General features: G+C 36.9%; 1 protein-coding gene across 1 annotated transcript in view; it reads right to left on the reverse strand.

Annotated features, from left to right (window-relative positions):
* The window catches only part of GLRA3 (glycine receptor alpha 3), a 158,097-nt gene that overhangs the window by 94,130 nt on the left and 41,830 nt on the right, over window positions 1-22,137 (reverse strand). The window contains exon 3 of the mRNA XM_004278690.4: window positions 15,095-15,162. Coding sequence (XP_004278738.2) covers window positions 15,095-15,162 — 68 coding nt within the window. The remainder of the gene's footprint in view (window positions 1-15,094; window positions 15,163-22,137) is intronic.

Here is a 22,137-nt window from a genome sequence, read left to right on the forward strand (position 1 = left end):
CTAAAGGTAATACTCTTCTTAACTGTGAAATATTGCATGCTTCTTAACCAATATCAGAAAAAAAGACAAAGTTGGCCATTCTCCATCCATTTGTTTCAGCGTTGTACAGGCGTTGTGAACTAGTGCAGTAAGATAGGAGGGGAAATGAAGAGAGGACGAGGAGGAAAAGGAGAAGGACAGGGAAAAGAAGAGAGATATAAAGCATAAAGATTGGAAAGGAAGATGTACAACGGTCTTAACAGTTTGCATGAACATATTCACAAAAAATGCAAAGAAACTGGCAAACTACTAGAGCTACTTGTTACCAAGTTCTTAGAATATATGACAATATTCCAAAATATATTGTCTGTCTAAAGATTCATAGAAACAACTGGAAAAAGTTTTTAATTATAACATTTACACACACATACACACACACACACACATTTCCGAGCTCTGTCTGCTGAAAGGGCCTAGAAGCAATGACACTTCAGCATCAATGAGCACACCTAGTACCAAGATCTGGGTTTCTAGTACCATTCTCTAATAAAAGGAACTGAGGATCCTTGGAGAAATTGCTGATTCTAAGGCAGGAAATATACAAGATGAGCCTGGAATATCCTATACTGGCAGAATCCAAGGAAGCACACAAAAACCAAAATGATGCAGATATGTCAAAGGGACACAGGAGCAAACAAGATGAGCCAACCCAATGGCCAAAACTAGAACAATTTGTACAACAAAATGTATAGCGTAGCATTGAATTACAACCCAAAATACATATTGATATAAATAAATTATTGAACAAATAAATTAATGGAAAGGAATAAATAAATGTCCTTTATCAAAGAATCCCAAATAATGCATAGATATGACCCCATAAAGGAGGTAGAGCATAACTCTCCCCTACCCTTAAGTGTGGGAATAGTCACAGTGACTTCTTTCTGAAGAATACAGTACGGAGAAGATGAAAAAAAGGGGTAAATTTACAATGGAGTAATCTGACAAACACTTACCTCAACCATGTGATCAAGCTTAACACACTACCCTAACTGACAATGCGTGGCTTTAATATGAAGTGATGAGAATGACACTTTACCTCTCTGGCCCTCCTTCAAAAATCTCATGATCCCAGTCTAGTCAAATAAAAATCTTCAACTGAGGGACATTCTACAAAATACCTGATCAGTACTCAAAATTGTTAAGGCATCACAAACAAGGAAAGTGTAAGGGAGACATGACAAATAAATACAATGTATGAGCCTAGATAGATTCTGAGACAGAAAAAAGACATTAGTAATTACTAAGGAAATCCTAAAAATGTAGAGACTTTAGTTCATAATACTGTATCAAATATTTGTTCATTAGCTGTGACAAACGCATCATACTAATGTGAGATGTTAATAATAGGGGAAACTAGGCAGGTGGTTATAAGGGGACACTCTGTACTAACTTTGCAAGCTTTTCATGGATGTAAAACTATTGTAGAATAAAAATTATTTTAAAAATTTAAAAATATAACATTCATAGCCATACATCAATACTTAGAAATAAATTTAACAAAATATATGACAACTTCTGAACAATGTAGGTGAAAGGACCTGCGGAAGACAAATCATTACAATATGTTCATGGATTAGAAGACTTAATACCTGTTTCTGGTTTGTTTTGTATTTAATGATTTCCATGTTCTGCAGACAGCGTGATGAGTGGGAACTTTAAAATCTGATAAAGGATATCTACACCAAACTCAAGCAAATACCATGTTTATTTTAGAAGTATTTCCTTTAAAGTCAGGAACAAAATAAATTTCATTCAGCACTGTTTTTGCTAAAACAGCAAGACAAGAAAAAGATACAAAGCTTATAAAAGACTGAAAAATTAACATGCTAATATTCCTAGACAATATGATTGCAGGAAGGAGCTATAAAGTATTAGGCCTGAAATGAGAGTATGTATATTAGGGCAATGTGAAAACAATCATGTTCTTATATGTCATCAATGAAGAGTTAGAAAACATTACTAAAATGTAATTTTTAAAATATATTTTAAAAATAAGGTGGAAATTGTCAAATTTAACAGATACGTAAGAAATTTTTGAAAAGTTATATGCCTTTGTTGAAAGATATTAAATAATACTTAAGTAAAGGGCGAGATATATTGTATTCATGAATGGGAAGACTCAATATTTTAAGATGATAATTCTTTCAACACTCTGCATATTCAAGTTTATTTTGTGGAATTGACAAGATTCTAAAATTTATATGAAGAAGCAAACTTCGAAGAATAGTTAAGAATACTCTGAAAGAAAATAAAGTGTCTGTTTGGGAAGTATTAAATATCAAGTCCAATTTAAACCTATATTAAATTAAAAAATGTGTCATTGGTACAGGTATAGACAAATTGATCACTGGCACAGAACTGAGAACTTTGAAATAGACTCATTCAATTTAGGAATATATATGTCAGAGGTATAGTTACAAATTATTGAAAATAATTATTCAAGTGTGAAACAAATAAAACTTAATGCATCCTGCACATCATACAAACATATAGAACTACACAAAATTCCAGGTTAACTAAAACCTAGAGAGGAAAAGCAAAAAAATTTTAGGAGAAAATATAAAAAAATGTCTTTATGAATTTAGGTGAAAGAAGGATTTGCTAAGACAAAGCAGCACAAACCAGTAAGTAAAACAAGGTTACATTTTGTAAATGAAAATTTAAATTATTTCTACATTCCAAGACATCATAAACACATTGAAAAGAGCAGAATGGGTATTTTAAATGCATGCAACTGACAAAGTATTCACCTTCAGAATAATACATGTATGTGTGTGTGTGTGTGTGTGTGTGAGGGTTATTTTGTGTGTGTATAATAAAAGCGAACAAATATAAATGGGGAAGCAACACACAGAAGCGTTTCGCACAAAGGACAACAGAGTGGCTAAAAATCATTCAAGAAAAATGCATAACCTCACTATTAATCAAGGAAGTACATGATAAGAAGCAATTAAAATCCAAGTGGGTAAATACTAGCTGTGGGAGATGTAAAACTCTAAATCTCATAAAATTGCTAGTAGGTGTTTAAAGACAGACTGGCCACTTTGGAAAGCAACTTAGTTAATATCTGAACCAAGTAATTTTACTCTTGAGAATATAACCTTGTGCCAAATAATTCCACTCCTGGGTATATACCCTACAGAATGTCTTGCATATGTATACTAGAAGATAATGTGTGACAATTTTCAATGCAGAGGTTTTTGTGGTAGCAAAGACATTACAAATAATCAAAATGTCCAACAAATGTAGAATGAATACATTATGCAATATTTACTCAAATGAAAATGAATATAATAGTATAAGCATGGATTACCTCAAAAATATACATTTGAACCAAAAAATCATGTTATATGTAAATACTACAGTGTGGCAACTCTGTTTATATTTCATTCATGCAGAATGAAATTTTATGTCTATCAAATTCAGGAACAAAGCTTCCTTTGGAAGGTAGAGAAATGTGCTTTGGGCAAGAGTTCATGGTCAACTTCAATTTATTTGTAATGTCTAATTTCTTAACATGGCGACGGGTGCATGAGTGTTACTTATTACCTATGCAAAAAGTGCATAACTTTATTTGATTAAAAAAAGCTTTATTTGATTAAAAAATACACTTACAAAAAAAGAATGTGTAGGAGTTTAAAGACTCTGTTAAGAATATGTGAAGAAAAAAAAAAAAGAATATGTGAAGGAACGCTATCAATTTTTTATGCCACATTAGCTTAGATTTCTCTGGAGAATCTAACCACCCAGTGATTCAAAGAAACATTTACATGTGCATGTTTACTGTTGCAACTAAATGTGAACCTTTAATTTCTGTGGAAAATGCAAGAACTGTACGGTTTGACCATTCTGTGAGAACACAGCACACGTTCAGACACTCTCATCCAGCCTCACCATACATTTCTGTATACAGGCATCTGAAAAAGCATTATACCAAAACACCTCAGCGGTTTTTTTTAAACATCTTTACTGGAGTAAAATTGCTTTACAATGGTGTGTTAGTTTCTGCTGTATAACAAAGTGAATCAGCTACACATATACATATAACACCATATTTCCTCCCTCTTGCATCTCCCTCCCAACCTCCCTAACCCACCGCTCTAGGTGGTCACAAAGCACCAAGCTGATCACCCTGTGCTATGTGGCTGCTTCCCACTAGCTAGCTATTTTACATTTGGTAGTGTATGTATGTCAATGCCACTCTCTCACTTCGTCACAGCTTACCCTTCCCCCTCCCCGTGTCCTCAAGTCCATTCTCTACGTCTGCATCTTTATTCCTGTCCTCCCCCTAGGTTTTACAGAACTTTTTTTTGTTGTTTTTTTTTTAGATTCCATATATACGTGTTAGCATACGGTATTTGTTTTTCTCTTTCTGACTTACTTCACTCTATATGACAGACTCTAAGTCCATCCACCTCACTACAAATAACTCAATTTTGTTTCTTTTTATGGCTGAGTAATATTCGATTGTATATATGTGCCACATCTTTCTTCATTCATCTGTCCATGGACAATTAGGTTGCTTCCATGTCCTGGCTATTGTAAATAGAGCTGCAATGAACATTGTGGTACATGACTCTATTAGAATTATGGTTTTCTCAGGGTATATGCCCAGTAGTGGGAATTCTGGGTCATATGGTAGGTCTATTTTAGTTTTCTAAGGAATCTCCATACTGTTCTCCATAGTGGCTGTATCAATTTACATTCCCACCAACACTGCAAGAGGGTTCCCTTTTCTCCACACCCTCTCTAGCATTTATTGTTTGTAGATTTTTTAATGATGGCCATTCTGACTGGTGTGAGGTGTTACCTCATTGTAGTTTTGATTTGCATTTCTCTAATTATTAGTGATGTTGAGCATCCTTTCATGTGTTTGTTGGCAACGTGTATATCTTCTCTGGAGAAATGTCTACTTAGGTCTTCTGCCCAGTTTTGGATTGGGTTGTTTGTTTTTTTGATATTGAGCTACAGAGCTGCTTGTAAATTTTGGAGATTAATCCTTTGTCAGTTGCTTCATTTGCAAATATTTCCTCCCATTCTGAGAGTTGTCTTTTCATCTTGTTTATGCTTTCCTTTACTGTGCAAATGCTTTTAAGTTTCACTAGGTCCCATTTGTTTATTTTTGTTTTTATTTCCATTTCTCTAGGAGGTGGGTCAAAAAGGATCTTGCTGTGATTTATGTCATAGAGTGTTCTGTCTATGTTTTTCTCTAAGAGTTTGATAGTGTCTGGCCTTACATTTAGGTCTTTAATCCATTTTGAGTTTATTTTTATGTATGGTGTTACGGAGTGCTCTAATTTCATTCTTTTACATGTACCTGTCCACTTTTCCCAGCACCACTTATTGAACAGGCTGACTTCTCGCCATTGTATATTCTTGCCTCCTTTACCAAAAATAAGGTGACCATAGGTGCATGGGTGTATCTCTGGGCTTTCTATCCTGTTCCATTGATCTTTCTGTTTTTGTGCCAGTACCATACTGTCTTGATTACTGTAGCTTTGTAGTATAGTCTGAAGTCAGGGAGCCTAATTCCTCCAGCTCCGTTTTTCTTTCTCAAGATTGCTTTGGCTAATCAGGGTCTTTTGTGTTTCCATACAAATTGTGAAATTTTTTGTTCTAGTTCTGTGAAAAATGCCATTGGTACTTAAATAAGGATTGCATTAAATCTGTAGATTGCTTTGAATAGTATAGTCATTTTCACAATGTTGATTCTTCAAATCCAAGAACATAGTATATCTCTCCATCTCTTTTTATCATCTTTAATTTCTTTCATCAGTGTCTTATAGTTTTCTGCATACAGGTCTTTTGTCTCCTAAGGTAGGTTTATTCCTAGGTTTTTTATTCTTTTTGTTGCAATGGTAAATGGGAGTGTTTCCTTAATTTCTCTTTCAGATTTTTTGTCATTAGTGTGTAGGAATGCAAGAGATTTCTGTGCATTAATTTTGTATCCTGCTATTCGACCAAATTCAATGATGAGCTCTAGTAGTTTTCTGGTAGCATCTTTAGGATTCTCTATGTATAGTATCATGTCATCTGCAAACAGTGACAGTTTTCCTTCTTCTTTTCTGATTTGGATTCCTTTTATTTCCTTTTCTTCTCTGATTGCTATGGCTAAAGCTTCCAAAACTATGTTGAATAATAGTGGTGAGCATAGGCAACCTTGTCTTGTTCCTGATCTTACAGGAAATGGTTTGTTTTTCACCATTGAGAATGAGGTTGGCTGTGGGTTTGTCATATGTAGCCTTTATTATGTTGAGGTAAGTTCCCTCTATGCCTACTTTCTGGAGGGCTTTTATCATAAATGGGTGTTGAATTTTGTCAAAAGCTTCTGCATCTATTGAGATGATCATATGGTTTTTCCTTCAATTTGTTAATATGGTGTATCACAATGATTAATTTGTGTATATTGAAGAATCCTTGCATTCCTGGGATAAACCCCACTTGATAATGGTGTATGATCCTTTTAATGTGCTGCTGGATTCTGTTTGCTAGTATTTTGTTGAGGATTTTTGCACCTATGTTCATCAGTGATATTGGGCTGTAATTTTCTTATTTTGTGACATCTTTGTCTGGTTTTGGTAACAGGGTAATGGTGGCCTCATAGAATGAGTTTGGGAGTGTTCCTCTCTCTGCTGTATTTTGGAAGAGTTTGAGAAGGATAGGTGTTAGCTCTTCTTCTCTAAATGTTTGATAGAATTTGCCTGTGAAGCCATCTGGTCCTGGGCTTTTGTTTGTTGGAATATTTTAAATCACAGTTTCAATTTCAGTGCTTGTGACTGGTCTGTCTATATTTTCTATTTCTTCCTGGTTCAGTCTGGGAAGGTTGTGCTTTTCTAAGAAATTGTCCATTTCTTTCAGGTTGTCCATTTTATTGGCATAGAGTTGCTTGTAGCAATCTCTCATGATCCTTTGTATTTCTGCAGTGTCAGTTGTTACTTCTTTTTCATTTCTAATTCTATTGATTTGAGTCTTCTCCATTTTTTCTTGATGAGTCTGGCTAATGGTTTATCAACTTTATCTTTTCAAAGAATCAGCTTTTAGTTTTATTGATCTTTGCTATTGTTCCTTCATTTGTTTTTCATTTATTTCTGATCTGATCTTTATGATTTCTTTCCTTCTGCTAACTTTGGGGGGTTTCTTGTTCTTCTTTTGCTTTAGGTGTAAGGTTATGTTGTTTATTTGAGATGTTTCTTGAGGTAGGATTGTATTGCTATAAACTTTCCTCTTAGAACTGCTTTTGCTGCATCCCATAGGTTTGGGGCCGTGTGTTTTCATTGTCATTTGTTTCTAGGTATTTTTTTATTTCCTCTTTGATTTCTTCATTGATCTCTTGGTTATTAAGTAGTGTATTGTTTAGCCTCCATGTGTTTGTATTTTTTACAGATTTTTTCCTGTAATTGATATCTAATCTCATAGCGTTGTGGTTGGAAAAGATACATGATATGAATTCAATTTTCTTAAATTTATCAAGGCTTGATTTGTGTCCCAAGATATGATGTATCCTGGAGAGTGTTCCATGAGCACTTGAGAAGAAAATGTTTTCTGTTGTTTTTGGATGGAATGTCCTATAAATCTCAATTAATTCCATCTTTTTAATGTATCATTTAAAGCTTATGTTTCCTTATTTATTTTCATTTTGGATGATCTGTCCATTGGTGAAAGTGGGGTGTTAAAGTCCCCTACTATGATTGTGTTACTGTTGATTTCCCCTTTTATGGCTGTCCACATTTGCCTTATGTATTGAGGTGCTCCTATGTTGGGTGCATAAATATTTACAATTGTTATACCTTCTTCTTGGATCGATCCCTTGATCATTATGTAGTGTCCTTCTTTGTCTCTTGTCATAGTCTTTATTTTAAACTCTATTTTGTCTGATATGAGAATTGTTACTCCAGCTTTCTTTTGATTTCCATTTGCATGGAATATCTTTTTCCATCCCCTCACTTTGAGTCTGTATATATCCCTAAGTCTGAAGTGGGTCTCTTGTAGACAGCATATATATGGGTCTTGTTTTTGTATCCATTCAGCCAGTCTATCTTTTGGTGGGAGCATTTAATCCATTTATATTTAAGGTAGTTATCTATATGTAGGTTCTTTTTTTTTTTTCTTTTTTTTTTTTTTTTTTGATATGTAGGTTCTTATTACCATTTTCTTAATGGTTTTGGATTTGTTATTGTAGGTCTTTTCCTTCTCTTGTTTCCTGCCTAGAGAAGTTCCTTTAGCATTTGTTGTAAAGCTGGGTTGGTGGTGCTGAATTCTCTTAACTTCTGCTTGTCTGTAAAGGTTTTAATTTCTTCATCAAATATGAATGAGATCCTTGCTGGGCAGAATAATCTTGGTTGTAGGCTTTTTCCTTTTATCACTTTAAATGTGTCCTGCCACTCCCTTCTGGCTTGCAGAGTTTCTGCTGAAAGATCAGTTAAGCTCATGGGGATTCCCTTGTATAATATTTGTTGCTTTTCCCTTGCTGCTTTTAATATTTTTTCTTTGATTTTAATTTTTGATAGTTTGATTAATATGTGTCTTGGGATGTTTCTTCTTGGATTTATCCTGTATGGGACTCTCTGTGCTTCCTGGACTTTGTTGACTATTTCCTTTCCCATATTAGGGAAGTTTACAACTATAATCTCTTCAAATATTTTCTCAGTCCCTTTCTTTTTCTCTTCTGCTCCTGGGACCCCTATAATTCCAATGTTGGTACGTTTAATATTGTCCCAGAGGTCTCTAAGACTGTCCTCAATTCTTTTCATTCTTTTTTCTTTATTCTGATCTGCAGTAGTTATTTCCACTATTTTATCTTCCAGGTCACTTATCCATTCTTCTGCCTCAGTTATTCTGCTACTGATTCCTTCTAGAGAATTTTTAAATTTCATTTATTGTGTTGTTCATCATTGTTTGCTCTTTAGTTCTTCTAGGTCCTTGTTAATCGTTTCTTGTATTTTCTCCATTCTATTTCCAAGATTTTGGATCATCTTTGCTATCATTACTCTGAATTCTTTTTCAGGTAGACTGCCTATTTCCTCTTCATCTGTTTGGTCTGGTGGGTTTTTACCTTGCTCCTTCACCTGCTGTGTGTTTCTCTGTCTTCTCATTTTGCTTAACTTACTGTGTTTGGGATCTCCTTTCACAGGCTGCAGGTTCGTAGTTCCCATTGTTTTTGGTGTCTGCCCCCAGTAGCTAAGGTTGGTTCAGTGAGCTGTGTAGGCTTCCAGGTGGAGGGGACTGGTGCCTGTGTTCTGGTGGATGAGGCTAGATCTTGTCTTTCTGGTGAGCAGGATCACGTCTGGTGATGTGTTTTGGGGTGTCTGTGACCTTATTATGATTTTAGGCAGCCTCTGTGCTAACAGGTGGGGTTGTGGTCCTGTCTTGCTAGTTGTTTGGCATAGGGTGTTCAGCATTGTAGTTTGCTGGTCATTGAGTGGAGCTAGATCTTGGTGTTGAGATGGAGGTCTCTGGAAGAGCTTTCGCCATTTGATATTACGTGGAGCTGGGAGGTCTCTGGTGGACCAATGTCCTGAACTTGGCTCTCCCACCTCAGAGGCACAGGCGTGACACCTGGCCAGAGCACCAAAACACTGTCTGCCACATGGCTCAGAAAAAAAGGGAGAAAGAAAGAAAGAAAGGAAGAAAGAAGGAAAAGGGAAAAGAAAGTTATTAAAATAAAAAATTTAAAAGATTAAAAAACTAAAAAGTAATAAAAACAACAGAAGAAAAGAAAGAAGAAAGCAACCAAACCAAAAAACAAATCCACCAATGATAACCAGTGCTAAAAACTATACCAAAAAAAAAAAAAAAAATCCAAAAAAAACCCTAGGACAAATGGTATAAGCAAAGCTATACAAACAAAATCACACAAAGAAGCATACAAATACACAGTCAGAAAAAGAGAAAAAGGAAATATATTTTTTTTATTTTAAAAAAAAAGGAAGAGAGCAACCAAATCAATAAACAAATCTCCCATGATAATAAACTCTAAATACAAAACTGAGATAAACATAAAACCAAAAATAAATTAGATGCAGAAAGCAAACCCCAAGTCTACAGTTGCTCCCAAAGTTCACTGCCTCAATACTGGAATGATTCGTTGTCTATTCATGTATTCCAGAGATGCAGGGTACATCAGTTGATTGTGGGGATTTAATCCACTGCTCCTGAGGCTGCTGGAAGAGATTTCTCTTTCTCTTCCTTGTTCGCACAGCTCCTGGGGTTCAGCTTTGGATTTGGCCCTGCCTCTGCATGTAGGTCACTTGAGGGCATCTGTTCCCCCACTGCCACACAGGATGGGGTTAAAGTAGCAGCTGATTTGGGGGCTCTGGCTCACTCAGGTCAGGGGGAGGGAGGGGCATGGAATGCAGGGCGAGTCTGCAGTAGCAGAGGCCGGCGTGACGTTGCACCAGCCTGAGGTGTACCGTGTGCTCTCCCAGGGAAGTTGTCCCTGGATCACGGGACCCTGGCAGTAGCGGGCTGCACAGGCTCCGGGAGGGGAGGTGTGGAGAGTGACCTGTGCTCGCACACAGGCTTCTTGGTGGCTGCAGCAGCAGCCTTAGCGTTTCATGCCCGCCTCTGGGGTCCGCACTGATAGCCGTGGCTCGCACCCGTCTCTGGAGCTCATTTAGGCGGTGCTCTGAATCCCCTGTCCTCGCTCACCCTGAAACAATGAATGGTCTCTTGCCTCTTAGGCAGGTCCAGACTTTTTCCTGGACTCCCTCCCGGCTAGCTGTGGTGCACTAGCCCCCTTAAGGCTGTGTTCACACAGCCAACCCCAGTCCTCTCCCTGGGATCTGACCTCCGAAGCCCAAGCTTCAGCTCCCAGCCCCCACCCACCCTTGTGGGTGAGCAGACAAGCCTCTCGGGCTAGTGAGTGCTGGTTGGCACCGATCCTCTGTGCGGGAATCTCTCCACTTTGCCCTCTGCACCCCTGTTGCTGGGCTCTCCTCCGTGGCTCCAAAGCTTCCCTCCCATTACCCCGTCTCCACCAGTGAAGGGGCTTCCTAGTGTGTGGAAACTTTGCCTCCTTCACAGCTCTCTCCCAGAGATGCAGGTCCTGTTTCTATTCTTTTGTCTCTGTTTTTTCTTTTTTCTTTTGCCCTACCCAGGTACGTGGGGAGTTTCTTGCCTTTTGGGAGGTCTGAGGTCTTCTGCCAGCGTTCAGTAGGTGTTCTGTAGGAGTTATTCCACATGTAGATGTATTTCTGATGTATTTGTGGGGAGGAAGGTGATCTCCATGTCTTACTCCTCTGCCATCTTGAAAGTCTCTCCCTACCTTTATTGTTTTTATTTTGTAAAAATAATTTATTCTATGGGCTCTGGTGAAAAGTCATGGTTCATTGAGTAAATATTGACTTAAGGCACACAGCAGAGCAATTCTCTCTCCAGCATATGTGTGACAAGATGAAGAGCCATCTGTTTGCTGAAGATAGGACGTTATGACAATATATCCACTTTGAAATACAGCTCTATATACACACCCTAACTGCTATATAGTTACATATGAATTTTTTTTAAAAAAGTCCAACTTACAAATGCTGTCACCCCAGAATATAATCCTTATCCACAACTCACCACAGGTTTGCAGGAGTACGATTACTGAGAGTCACTTAATGTGGAGATATTAAGCTTCACCTCATTGTAACAATAAAAAAAATTATGTTCCTTTTGTCACCACCATTTTAAAAGACAGGATAGACGCACCTCTCTCACCAAGGCCATGTTGCAAAATGGAAGAGTGACTGATGATGGTAAACCAGTTTTTATTTTTAATTTAATCTTTTTAAGAACTGTGGTTTCCAACAGTTGTTGAATCATCATCTGCTGAAGAAGAATGTGAACTTGGGGTAATGGAGGCTAAACAAATCCTTAGAGAACCCCATTATATATAATGACGTATGATTCAAATGTGAGGGAAATTAGGGAAGTTTAGAATTTCCACAACATACATAGAAAATTTTTGATGACTATATGTCAAGAATAATAAAATTGTACTCAAGTGAGAATGGTTGGCACTACATTAAGTTAATTAGACAAACACTGGGAAAGGATGAGTTTAACAGTTAAAAAGAAATTTGTGCTTAAGCTATTGGGGAAAAAATGCACATAAATATTAAGAAAAACAAAGTTGGTGCAAGAAGAAGATGCAAAATATGTTAAAGATTCAAATTAACTTAATTTTCAAAAAATGGCTAAAGTAGAATATCTACTAGAGATATTTTCTCAAGAATCAAATAATTACCTCAAATGGGACTAAAGCTTATTTTAAAATGGGGAGAGATACAATAGGTTAGAAACTAGACCAGTAGAGGGAGCATAATATAGTTGGTCAACGAAGACACTAAGCATGGTTAAGATCTCTGTTAAGCAAAGATATAAAGATTGGGAGAATTATTCACTTTTATATTAGATATAAATTCTCAGATGCAAAGATATCCATTAATGATTACAAGTAATTTAAATTCCATCCTCTCAATTTAATACATTGTTTCAGTTGAATTCAGTTATTTGTATTGTAAGAACAAAATTAAGTATATTTGAATAAAAAATGTGAATGTTAAAAAAATAAATGCAAGATTTTGTAAAAATAAATTAACTTAATACTATGGCAAGTAAAACAATGGGGTAAAGTTTAGTTGCAGAGCTGTGATGGTGGAAACTATGAATAAAATACATCAGAGTAATCAAGTGGTAGCAAAATATTTTGATTCTTAAGATAAAAAAAAATTGAATTTTCTCTCTGCCTATGTAGATGGACACCATATTGCAGCTATCCTATCTGATACCAGTAAAATTTTTTACAAATATTGAATCTGATTATGTGAACAGAAATAATGTCACATGTTTATGAGTCTGGAAGGTTAAAAAGAAAGATATCAAGGTGGACTTAGTTAATTTTATAATACTTTACCTCTGGGGTGTTTGATTAATGTTCATTTGATGCTGCTTGTGACTCTGAAGAAGCAAGTGATAGATGCTAAAAATGATTTCAAAAGGATACATTATGATGGAAGATGAAGGAATGGAAAGGATTCCTATGCTGTAGAAGGGAAATAAAACTGAGTGAGGGTCCCTGGGAGGGTGTATTTGCAATATTCTGCAAGCTTTTGGCATAATATTATTCTGCAAAGGAAGTCTGTCTAAAATTATTAAAGGTAAGAAATTTAGCAGATGTAGTCGTCATCCTATGGAGTGTGTGTTATAAACACTTAGTGCTAGACTGATGAACTATGTCATAAAAAGCAGCAACCTTCAGGAACATGACAATCTCTGAGGTTTTAATGAGGAAATCCAACCATGTCTTCTCTTTTTTCCAAATCCCTTCCTCCACCCCACAAAGACAAGTCAGGCTAGAAACCTTTCCAACTATTGCTGTTGAAACTGTTTCACGGAAATGATCTTGCAAAAGAGAAAGTATAAGCATATGTCCAGGCTTTCAGGATGATACAGTGTTGTATAGTAGCAATTAAAATGAGGAAGTTGTCAGGGCTAGAAATATAATTTGGGAGGTCTAGGTAGAAAAAAATCCAGTAGAGATTCCTTTGTCTATAAATATGATTTGAATTGGGTCTGTATAAATACAGGGAATAAATCAGGACCAGAATAAATAAATAAAAGTCATATGAGCATCCTAAAAAAAAAGAATCAGGACCAAATATTCAACCAGAATCCAGAATATGTCAACTTCTGAAACAGGATTATAGTGACTTCAGGGTCAAAACTGCACCAGAACCACACTGTGCTTACACTAGCAAATCATGTCATTTCCTCTGTGTTTACACACAGGTACACACATTAGTGTTTATTTATATACTGCAGTGAAGATAATTCTATATAATGCCCCCAAAATGAGTTCAGTTCTTCTCCACTGAGGCTTTTATTGTAATTATAGTATATTGAGTTTGAATAGAACCACAGAGATGCTGCTAAATGACTAAATATTGCATACATGAGGAAAACAGCATTTTTAAAAAGTGGTGCCTGAATAAAGTCTCTTCCAGTTGAGAAAGATCCTCTATACACACACACACACACACACACACACACAAATCTACACAGCCTCCCACATAATAATTTACATATTAGATTTTTCCTTAGAAAATTCATTATCAAGTCATTCTGATATATGTAAAATAAGAATAATTCTCTTACTTAATAATGGCTTTAGAAGCTAATAAATCTTTAAGCTTTTCATATCCTATTTTAGCTAAAATCAACTTTGAAAATTAATGCACATTATACTTGCTAAATTTAGGAATGGAGTATAATTCTAGGTAATTTAAGAACCACAATACATAGTTTCAATTTTTAAAAAAAGTTCCTAAAAATAATAAAAAATAAAATTTAATTAATTAATTAAAAGTTCTGGCTAGACAATCTTACAAATATTCAGTGGTTCATGTGTCTATTTTATTTTAGCTAAAATGTACAATGAAAACTATAAGGCAAAGAAAAGATACAACATGATCTTTAGAGAAAGTTATAAAATTCGAAACAGAATACATTTGGTTTGGAAATGATAATATTTTAGCTTTAATAACTTGATTATGTAAAATGTTCTCAATTACACAGTGATGAAGTCTCAGTTCAGTGAGTTCAGTTAAATTAAAGCATATACCACAATTTGCAAAATAGTTATGATATTTGATCAAATATTATATTCATTTGGAAAGGTAATCAGAATACTTAAAATAACATTATAAACACATTTATAAGTATACAAAATAATTAAATGTGACATTATTTACTCCTATGCTTATGTCTGCTTATTAAAGAACATTGACAATAAATAAATAATTCATAAGGTAAAGTTTTAGTTTTAATTTGAGATCTAATATTTAGTTACTGAAATGGGAAAAATCAATCTTGTTTTCACTAACCATCTCCAAATGAAACATTGACTGCAGTTGATTGTAATTTAATTATACTATTAAGTTTATCTTTTAAAATCTCACTATATGAATTTTGGCTTTCAATTACATATTACCAGCAGAAAAATTGCCATGAACATGATTACAAACTACCCCAGTGTGAAATTCATTACGAAGTCAACATGCCTACTTACCATGGTTGTCTCAGCGATCGAACCAAAGCTGTTTATGAATATGTTGCACGTGACATTAACTGGAGAGCCTGAAAAAGAGATTAAAACAGAAAAGCTGTTTAGATACTGATCTAAAATATTTTCAAGTAGCTCCATGCCTCTAATTTGTAGTTTAAAAAAAAAAAGAATTCAAAGCATTTCATTATCTGGCTATAAAGCTTTGTCATTAGACTTGATAGCTATACAAGTAAAAAACACTGAAATATTGTGGGGTAGGGGTTAAAATAACTCAGTTAATCTCTGCCTAAGCTAGTCAGATAAAATCACACACAAAAGCTGATATCTAAGCCTAATTTATTTTGTTTGTTTTTACATGAACATAATTGAGTCACTTAATTGTACAAGGTTTGCTACAAAAAAAGACAGGAGCCCCTTCCCCTATACCCCCATTTAATCCCTCCCTGGAGATGATCACTTCAACCCATTTAAACAACTCTTTGGATGTTTACCTCAATTTCTCTGAACAATAAGTTTATTTTACTCCTTTAGATGTTTTCATTTTAGACATATGTTCTGACGGCCACAGCAGAAGGTAAGGATTTCGCTTTCTTTCACACCTTATTCCCACCCCTGCTACCTTACACCTCTTTTCTGTCCTCCCATTACCCAAATACAGCTACATTGTCACTGTTGTTAGATCACTATTCACTTTTTACTTTATTATGACAAGGTAAATGTTACCTCCAACTAACCATATAATATACTATGATCACTCTTTCCTGCAGAACATGTTCCTGAGGTCGATAATTGTTTTATATATTTCACATAGTTTCCTCCATAGGTATCATTAACTTATGCACAAGTTCTGAAATGTCTAAACTGTGTTTCTGTATCAGACTCATCAGATACTCTATTAACTTTCTCTTCCATCAGGCTTACTCCATTCTAGATTTGTTGTCCTGGAGCATAGCAGTCATCTTATGCTTTCCCATAATCCTCCTACTGGAGATGCTCATCCTTCTCCTTTGTGGGACCTCTTTTCATGGTCCCCATTCCTTCTTCCTTCTTGGCCCATTTCTTCATTTTAGTGGAACATGTCCTTCAGTAATTTTTTGAGAAATGATGCATAACGATGTGAAGCTTTTCAGAACTTGCTTGTTTACAAATGTTCTTTTTTATGCCCTCACACTTAATTAACACCTAGATTTGGTACCACATTTTAGGCTGGAAATTGTTTTTTCTTCTGAATTTTAAAGACTTTTCTTCATTAGCTTCTATTTTCTAGTATTGCTGTTGAAAGGTCCAAAGCCATTCTGATTCTTGATCCTTTGTCAACATAAAAGGGATGTTCTCTTTGTACCAATATTTTTATTCTTTAAAAAAACGGTTTCATTAGTTAAGATAGCTTATCACTCAAGGTTTTAATTTACATTTACTTAATTACTGGTGCACAAGTTTCATCTTTGCTTTTCTACTCATTTTCTGATAGCATTTATCTTGCCAGAATGAGGTACAGAAAAAAAAAAACAAAAAAATTATTTAAAAGTAAAGTCTAGGGCTTCCCTGGTGGCGCAGTGGTTGAGAGTCCACCTGCCGATGCAGGGGACACGGGTTCGTGCCCCGGTCCAGGAAGATCCTACATGCCGCGGAGCGGCTGGGCCTGTGAGCCATGGCCGCTGAGCCTGCGCGTCTGGAGCCTGTGCTCCGCAACGGGAGAGGCCACATCAGTGAGAGGCCCGCGTACCGCAAAAAATAATAATAATAATAATAAATAAATAAAATAAAAAAATAAAGTCTATCCATAGGCCTATGAATTCTATGTACATTGAAATCGCCTGGTGATCTTTAAAAAAGATTGATACATGATTCTTACCTTCTAATTTAGTTGGTATGACATGCAACCAAGGCACTGGTATTTTTAAAAGCTAGCTACATAATTCAGATGTGCAACATAAGAAATTCCAGAGTAGGAAACAGCTGTGGCCATTAGACCATAGGACTAAAGTGAATTGGGGTTTTATTAGAGATAGAGAAAATGAGAGATGGGAGTCAGGACTTAGAACATTAAAAATGCAAAGCTATTTATTTTAATAAGAGAGTTGACTATTATAAATTTGGTCAACCTGCTAACAAAACATGGTGGCTGTTATGTACTTAGAAACAGCCCAAATTCTATTGCGTCGAGATGCCTAGAACGTAACATTCAAACAGATATAGAGGCTACATTGTTTGAAATATAAAGGATGGACATTTAAGAAAACCTCATAAAAGTTCTGAATCCTGGAGGTGCTATAATTAGTTATTACTAGTAGAATGGGTTTCTTTTTTAACTTTAAAAAACGTTTTTTCAAAATGTTATTTCTAAATATTAACAATTTTTTTAAAATTTGTAGGATGATAGAAATGTCTTGTCACCACGTAAGAGACGAGAAAGCACAGGTATTGTACTCCACGATTATTTTATCCCACCATAAGAGAAGTATGAAGTCACAATTAACTGTTAGAAGATACGTGTGTGTGTGTGTGTGTATATATATATATATATATATATATTTTTTTTTTTTTTACTTAATGTAAGTCTAAGGTGGTGAATTCTAAAATATATACACAGCCTGACTGGAATCTTGAAAAACTAAAAGCCAATCTTTGATATTCTCTAGGCTATTCTCTTTCTTCTTGAGAACTCTAAAATTCTGCTATTTTCGTTTGCTGTTAACAGCAATATGAATCTGGGGAATATCTTTTCCCTCAAGACATATTCTGTCATTGACTCAAATCCATTGGAGGAGGGAAAATGCAAACGTTTTAGTATTGGGTTAATTCATCTTCCAGTAAAATGAAGCTAGAGGTACATCCATGTTGGGGAAACATGGCCCTGTAAGAAGCTGCTGCTACACAACTGCCAGCTCTATCTGACTGTGATCTCTTTGGCTGAAGCTGTAATAAAGAGAAGCGGGGGGATGAATTTCTTATTTTAATTCAGCAAGGGGCAGAGCTTTTATTTTTTAGTCTCATCTTCTAAATTTAATCTTATGCTTAGAATTACAGACAATATTGGTGAAAAATAGGATGAAGGTGAAAATTCAGCATAGGCTTCAGTGACCTGAAGTTAGTAATGTCTGTTCTGATGCATTTCAGGGTCCCCTGAGAGCAGGTGCTGTACAGCACATCCTAATGATTCCAGAAAGGTTCTGAAAGGGAGCAATATGAAGTACTGTGCTAGGAGGAGGACTCCTCTGATGCATTTGTTTTCTCCCTAAAATAACATGTTTCCTTAGAAGAGCAATAGTCCCAGGAGAGGGGGCTACTTTAGGCTTTCACTAGCAGTTGGGAACATGATGCCTCACACTGTATGAACCAGACTCCAGCCCTTGCTTCTCCAATGCCTCCCATCAGGTGCAGAAAACTCTTCCTAAGGTCAGAAAGTCAGCCTGCCCTAAGCTTTACTGTCTAATCCATCAGTTATCACACGTGTTCCTCACCTGGTTATTAGGACATACAAAAGTGCTATTTAGTTTCCATTTTACTACTTATTTGTATGTATTCTCTTCTTCAGCATAAGGAAAGGTGAATTGGATTCAGGCACCAAACTTTAATTTCAAATTTGAAAAATAGAGCACTCACTTGAAAGATATACATATAAGATATATACTCACATGATATATATATATATATATATATATAAAAATACATATATAGAATTTTATTTTAAAGAAATTTAAAATAGATTAAGGTATGAAGCAATTTGGAAATAAAGTCTACTGTTTTTAAAGATAGTCTTGGGCTAGATCATAGAATTTCTTCAATGTAATACCAAGGTATTTGGAATTTACTTTATGAACATGAAGGAGTCTTTACAGATTCTTGTTCACGAGAGTGTAGTAAACCAACACAACATGGTGAATGGTTGAATGGATAGCAAAAGCTTAAACATAGAGAAAACAGGAATTTATTGTAACAGTTTAGATGGGAAATACAATGGCCCTGACCAAGGACAGTGACAGTGGAGATAGAGTACAAGGAATGAAGTGGATACAGTTTATAAGGCAGTATATTCTACACTTTAAGATTCTGATCCATATCAGATCAGGGGTGCAGTCTTGGAGTAGTCTTTCTACCCTCACTATTAATATATATTATATATTCAAAAATTTTGTAGGGAATGAAGCTCAGAGAGGATTGTAAATCTTCTATTGCCATTACAGAGAGCACCTGTTTAGCAGTCATTGGTCAATCTGGTACTTCTCTGTGCCAAAGCAAAAAACTGTTATATCCATCTAATATACTGCTATGTTTAGCAACAGAGCAAATAACTGCTATAGCATCCATATGGCAAATTGTGCTTTAAAATTGTTCACTGCCTTAGCCATCGTTGGCCTGAAAAGCAAATGACAGTAGTTGCAGATGTTTTCAGCAGCATGTCTTCTTTTAGATGCCTCTTAAAGAAACAGAACATGGGGCTTCCCTGGTGGCGCAGCGGTTGAAGGTCCGCCTGCCGATGCAGGGGACACGGGTTGGTGCCCCGGTCCGGGAGGATCCCACGTGCCGTGGAGCGGCTGGGCCCATGGGCCGTGGGCACTGGGCCTGCGCGTCTGGAGCCTGTGCTCCGCGGCGGGAGAGGCCGCAACGGTGAGAGGCCCGCGTATCGCAAAAAATAAAAATAAAAAAAGAAACAGAACAAGGCTTTTAAGCTCAGAGATGGACAAAGGCAAAATGGCAAAGTACAGTGCAAAGCCTTGGCAGTTACATTATTGTTATTCATGTTGGGGAAAAATTGTTCACCAGGCAAATCTAGAGCAAATAAACATAGAGACAAAAAATAACCCAAGTGTTCATGAAAATGACTCTAAAAAACTTTTAATGTAATGTTGCTTTAAAGCCACACCCTTTCGAAAGACATAAGAATGCAATCAAAACATTAAATTTCAAAAAAATCTGTTTAGTGATTTGTTTTTATTTTAGATAAATATATATATTTATGTAGTCAGGTCATGAGGAAAGATATTTATTTTTTAATTGACAAAAGCATATTTGATTGCTGTAAATCCATATTTTAGATTATTTTTTAGATACTTGAAAAAAGGTTTGAAATTTATGTTATAAAAATAGGATCCAATTTATTCTTCCCTTTCCCTTCCCTTTCCTTCCTGAAAATGTAGCTGAAAGCCATTCTCTTGGGCAGTACAAGAAAAGGCTTCCGCGCTGGGGATGGCTGTGGGGAGTGTGGTGAGAAGGACATCAGCGGGGAAGGATTTCACAGCATGGGGTGTTGAAGCCTGAGTGGGGCTGCCTTGCATGGGGAGTGAGAGTTTGAACAGGACCCTGAGGAATTTGTGCAGGAGAGGGAGTGGCAGCAGACAAGGGAGATTCATTACGTATTGATCAAATATGTAATTATATTAAGGATAATGGGAGCCTTACTGTCAAATGAGGGAGTTAAAATATGGAGACTCAGAAACTAGAATAAACCTATGGTAGTAGAGATACCAGGGAGAACTCATGGTTTTCAGCAGATAGAGAATTAAATACATAGATCTAAATGAATATATGTGTGTGTGTATATACATATGTGTGTATATCTATGTATACTTATGCATATATGTGTATGTTTATTTATGCTCATATGTGTATGTATATAGATACATTCTGGCAGACACCAACTTAGCCAGTTAATCAAAGTGAACATCATCAGTCATGGTAAAAAATTAACATCGTCCACAACCTAATAAGATGCAATTAGAACACAGCATCACTGCTGTGATATTCCTATCAAGATGCATTACCTAAATTGAATCACGAGGAAACATGAGACTAATGCAAATCGAGGAACATTCTGTTAAATAAAGGAATAATAATATCTTTTTAAATGCCAAGATCATGACAGTCATAGGAACAATGAGGCTCTGTTCGGACTGAAGGAGACAATGAGAAATGACCCGTAAAACACAAGACATGATTCTAAACCGGATTCTTTTGCTATGAAGCCATTATTTAGATAGTTGATAAAATTTGAATGGGAGCCTGCAAATTAGATGGTAGCAATATATCCATGTTAATTTGCTTGTTTCAGTGATTAGACTGTGGTTACCTAAGATAATGTTCTTTTTGGCATGATACACCCAAGTATTGGGGCATCAGGTCAACAACTTACTTTCAAGTGGTTTGGGCAAAAAAATAGTTTGTGCTATACTTGCAAATCTTCTGTTAGTTTGAGAATGCTTTAAAATAAAAAAAGAGAAATAAGTACTACAGAGAGAATATATTAGAAAATAATCAGGGGCGGAGTCAAGATGGCAGACTAGGAGGACGCGGAATTCTCGTCTCTGCACAACTAGGGCACCTACCAGGCACTGGTGGGGGACCACGGACACCTCAGGGGACGGGAGGAACCCCCAGCAACTGGGTAGGATGTGGAGTGTGGGGGGAGTGAGGGGAGGAGAAGTGGAGGCGGGACAGGACTGGCGTCCCTGAGGGGAGGCTGGGGAGGGGAAGGGATCCCACGCCCGAAGGGGGAAATTGGGGGACGACTGGGAGGGCAGAAGATCAAAAGGGAGCGTGGCCAGGTTTCCCCTGCCCACTTGGGCCCCCAGGAACCTGCTGAGCTGCCAGGCATGATCCTCTGCCCACCTAGGCCCCCTCCAGATGCATGGGTCCTGAGGGAGTGGGAGGGAGGGAAGGGGGAGCAAATGTGAAGGCCAGACCTACGGGAACAGCACTCCTGAGGGGCGGCTGGGGGAGGGGAGGAATTCCTACAACCAGCAGGACCCACCTATGGATAGGGGTCCAGCAGCGATGGAGGAGACCCTGGGGGTGATGGGGGAGGGGCACAGAGGAACAGAACGGAACGTGGCCAATGCCTTCCCTGTCCACTTAGGCACCCGGAGCTTGTTGGGCCCCCAGGCCTCGTCCTCTGTCCTCTGAGCCTCCCTCCTGCCATGCAGAGCCGAAGCCCCGCCCCTACACTCCCACCCAGGGCCCCACCTCTACACTCGGAGACCCCCTCTGAGACCCCCTCCAACGCGCTGGGCCTAAACCCCACCCACACACCCTCACTCAGGGCCCCA

The sequence above is a fragment of the Orcinus orca genome, chromosome 6 (assembly GCF_937001465.1).
Source record: "Orcinus orca chromosome 6, mOrcOrc1.1, whole genome shotgun sequence".
Lineage (NCBI taxonomy): Eukaryota > Metazoa > Chordata > Mammalia > Artiodactyla > Delphinidae > Orcinus > Orcinus orca.